Genomic DNA, 4,294 nt, shown 5'->3' with positions numbered 1-4,294 from the left:
CTGAAAAACTATACAGTGAATAAGAAACTCTGCCCTATTTTTTCCCTAATATTCTAATTCTGAGACCATCAGGATTAGACCTTAAGAGTATTAGAATTGCAACACTCAGTATTCCAAAGTTGAAACCAAAGAGTAAATAATTTCTGAATTAATTTAGCTTTGTGTTTTTTGAAAAGCATAGAAGGCACTAAAGGTGCCCTTTTATGGCAAGACATTTTAGCAATGTCTTGGTTTAGGAGGCTATATAGTTCCTTGAAAGTCAATTTCAAAAAACAAAACAGAAGACAGCCTGTACTAAGACTTCTTAACTAATACCTTAGAACAGGAAACAAGAGATTAAACAATAATGACAGGTAAATCATTTCCTAGACTTCCGGTGATTCTTGGCAGCAAACGTTTGTGCTTTTGGAAAAAAAAATAATCAGCCATGCAGTGACTAATCAAGTGACTTATTACAAATAAGAAAACGCAGTATTTGTCAAGATGGGCTTGTAAGAGCTTGTTGTATGCTTGCTTCCAAAAGATAACTACAAACACTGGCTTTTTTTTTTTTTTGCCATACTGCAGTGTAAAATTTAACAATTTCCTGGATAATCTGATTAAACAACTAAGATAGGGCCTCTCAAGTTGGCCTCTCAAACAGCTAAGTTGGGGCTGCTTGGGTCTGAATTATTAGGCCAATATAGGATGAAATTCCTTGATACCCAGTACCTGAATCAAAACAAGTTATATTTTCCATGTCTTTTTCTTGTATCATGGTGATAAGCCCAACAGTCTAAAACCAGAGACTAGGAAAAACACGGCCAGTTAAGTCAAGAAAACATTTTGCCTCAATTATAAGCATTGATCTGTGTATACTGCATGCCTGACACATAGAGACTGGTCAATAAATGTTGAACCAAATTCATTTCTCTGGTCTTAAATCAGCCTTGACATTCATTCTTAATAACTTCATATAAAAAAAAAGTCTAATGGTTCATCTTTTAGGTAAGTCTCCTGAATGAATTACTTAAGATTTTTTTTAAACCTTCAAAGCAAAGGCTAGTCTGCAAATCAGCAAAACAACAGCAGCCAAAATGAGCCCTCCTATGATTAATACTAAGTGAGTCAAGTGCTCAATTATTTCTCTCCTGATTGCTAGAATTACCCCTGAAAATCACCAAATCTCCACTTTACTTTAAAGCAGCAAGCATAAGAGTATCTCACAGATAACTGAAACTATGTCTGTCACTGAAATGCTATTTCTAAAATGGTTTCTTTTTCACTTCAAAAAAAAAAAAAAAAGAAAATGTAAAATAAGACAATACAGCTCTGTTTAATTTCAAACGTTAATATATTTTCTATTTTATATTGAACATATGCATCTGTAACCCCTCATTGGCAGCAACTATCACATCCTCATAAAAGGGGCAAAATCTGTAAGATGCCTCTTAAAATAAATATTCTTCTTTATAAAATAATAAAACTTCAAATAAATATTCTTTACACTAAACAATATGTTGAAAAAAATTAGAAAATAAAGGTTGAATTTTACTGTAACTGTACAATATACATGAAGTCCAAAGGGAAATCAGAGTCTTACAATAAAGGCTTTCTGTAAGGCAAAATACAATCTAAAAACATACTGATTGATTCACATTCTTCCGAATGTACAACATATTAGTATAATATTTTGTGAATGTGCCGTATAGTACGACACAACTTGTTTTTCACAGTTGCAAATATTATTGTATGTACAAAAATATAGCACATTATCTCTGGAGAAAACAATGGGGGTGGGGGAAGGGAGAGGGGAAGTCATCTGCTAATTTACAAATTTTGCAAGTACTATTCACAAACAAAAACTTCACCTAGAGTGTCTATTGCTTTAGCTTATGCAATATGTAGGTCACCAAGGTCTGTATTCCACACTCTGAGCTCCACTAGCTGAGTTCTAACAAGCATATCAATTAAAATGGCACATGGATGAAAAAGCATTTCACTGCAAACAGCACAGGATATCCCAACCCTCTATCAACAGTGCCAAGATTCTAGCTGTTTAGTTGGTTGCATATGTGTATTAAAAAAAAAAAAAAAAAAGGAGGGGCAGAGGGAAATAATCCTTATGACTGCAATCTTCCTGATTCATGATGCTATGTTGGTTTTTCAAAGTTCCTGGGTGGGACAGTGGGAACTTTGCAGCAAACTGTGTTTGAATTTTTACAACGGCATCCGGGCCTGTTCACCCGGTCATAACACCCCTGGCACAATTTAAGGCAACCCTTGGCTGGCAGGTAACACCATAAGCAAGGCAGAAAGAGGGACATGACGCCCATGGCTGACCAACGTGTACAACAGTGTGACTGGCTACAAGAGCACGGGTTGTCCGCACAGTTGTCCTCATCGTCGTTGGAACAGTGATAGAAGAGACCCTTCACACAGCACACGCAGGTCCCGTAGTCGATCACATTCTGGGCCGAGCAAAGGCACTGCTTGTCGCAGATCCAGTCTGACGGCAGAGGCCTCGGGTAGGTGCACTCCTTGCACTTGCACTTGCCACAGTCCTCACACTTGTAGGCGTGCAGCCCTACATCTTCCTTGCTCAGTGGCTTCAGCTCACCTGGCTTGAGCTCCGATTTGGGCTGCACTCGGATGATCCTGTCTGCCAGAGGCCCCGAGGAGAAGGAGGATCCTAGGAGCCTCTGTTCGGAGGAACTGCTGCTAGTACTTGTCCTCGTGCTGCTGCGAGAGCCCGAGCTGACTGTGCTGATGGACCGGGCCAGAGGGGCCCTGGCTGAAGGGTGGGCCGGTGGGTGCTGGGGCCGGGCGGGCTGGCGGGGCTCGGGCAGCCCGTGGAGTCTTTCGTGTTTGTGCTGGGTTGTGGGGCGAGGAGCAGGCTTGAGCCCAGCTCTGGGGAGCACAGTGGGCCCCTCCGTGTACTCATTCGTGTTCCGGATGGCCCTGATCTGATCCAGAGATAGCACGTGTACCTGCTGGGGGAGGGCGTCCCTGGGGTCGGGCTCCCCACGCTGCCGGCCACTGTCACGGGGTGTCTGCAGCAACGGCTGCGACCCGCTGCCACTCTGAGCTCTGGCCTCCATCAGGTCTGGGAAGTGTAGTCACTCCAGCAGGCTTAGAACACATCTGAATTCCTGCGGAAACCAAGAGGAAGGAGACAGTTTACACTCCAGAATACTACCCACTCTCCACCCACCTGGCTTAACTCTTCACTCCCCACGTCCCCTGGAGAAACAGACTTTGAAAATGGAGTGGCTGTGGAACATATTAGGACAGCCGTCTTATCCACACCTGTACTCAAAAGTAAAAATTACAGCTAGGTATCCACTGTTCTTTAATCCTGTGAAGTGTAGTAACACCAAACTGATCTTTGCTTCAATCACGAGTAAGGATTCCTTACTCGTATAAGCACAAAATCTGCAAGGTTCAAGTTCCCTGTAAAAACTGCAGGAAAGTACTCTTGGAATATAACATTCATACTGACATTTTCAAAAGCTGAATGAATACCTTTTCAAATTGTGAAATAGGTTTCAACTTATCATGGTCATTTTTGCCTGGAACTTCAATAGATACAGCCTAGAAATTCTTGGTTCCTACTTAACATCTGCTTTTACATTAAACAGCTTGAACTATTCTGTGACTTTACAAAATCTCATAGGATGAAATGACATACAAAAAAAAGGGTAAATACTTCTCTTCCCCAGGAATATACACTTTATACAACAATCATGCATTATCATTAACTATATAGTAGCACGAAGTTATAGAATTGAAAACACATCAATTTAAATCCTGTTAGGTGCCAGGAATACAACAGAGCAAACTTACACCTCGAGCAACAAAAAGACAGGAACTTATTTTCAACTTCCCACCAACTTGAGAATCACATATTTTACAACCTGAAAGCCTCGGAGAACACCTTAAATTCTGCAGCTAAAAGACCCGTTTTCCCTGTTTTAGAAATCAATCATGTCACAATGTTAACTGCTTTTGCCCATTTCCCAAAACCTAATAATTGAAAACATACATTGATTGGTGATAACAGGAAGTGATTTAAAAACTCAAGGGTCACATCGCAAATCTATCAAGCCTGACAAGTAACCGCTTAAATTGCCATCCCTCTGTTAAATTTCAAAACGACCATCCTCTTTGTCAACTCAGTCTACAATGACCAAAACCGCAAAAGTGGACCTTCATCCAGTCTGACTTTTTAGAAAACAGACACAGGCAGGTGACACACGCCTTCCAATTCGGAAAAAGGCAGAGCTGGAAACCGGATCTCAGCTCCAACAGAAAG

General features: G+C 41.0%; 1 protein-coding gene across 1 annotated transcript; it reads right to left on the bottom strand.

Annotated features, from left to right (window-relative positions):
* Nucleotides 1,315-3,106, bottom strand: SPRY2 (sprouty RTK signaling antagonist 2). Its single transcript, XM_018056458.1, has one exon. The coding sequence runs from the start codon at nucleotides 3,078-3,080 to the stop codon at nucleotides 2,133-2,135; it is 948 nt and encodes a 315-aa protein (XP_017911947.1). The 5' UTR covers nucleotides 3,081-3,106; the 3' UTR covers nucleotides 1,315-2,132.

This window comes from Capra hircus, chromosome 12, assembly GCF_001704415.2.
Source record: "Capra hircus breed San Clemente chromosome 12, ASM170441v1, whole genome shotgun sequence".
Classification (NCBI taxonomy): Eukaryota; Metazoa; Chordata; class Mammalia; order Artiodactyla; family Bovidae; genus Capra; species Capra hircus.
Note: the sequence above shows the minus strand (reverse complement) of the source record. Positions and strands in the feature narration are given on the sequence as shown.

Excerpts from the sequence above, each read along its gene's own strand:
- SPRY2 (XM_018056458.1), bottom strand. The coding sequence starts at position 3,080 with ATGGAGGCCAGAGCTCAGAGTGGCAGCGGGTCGCAGCCGTTGCTGCAG.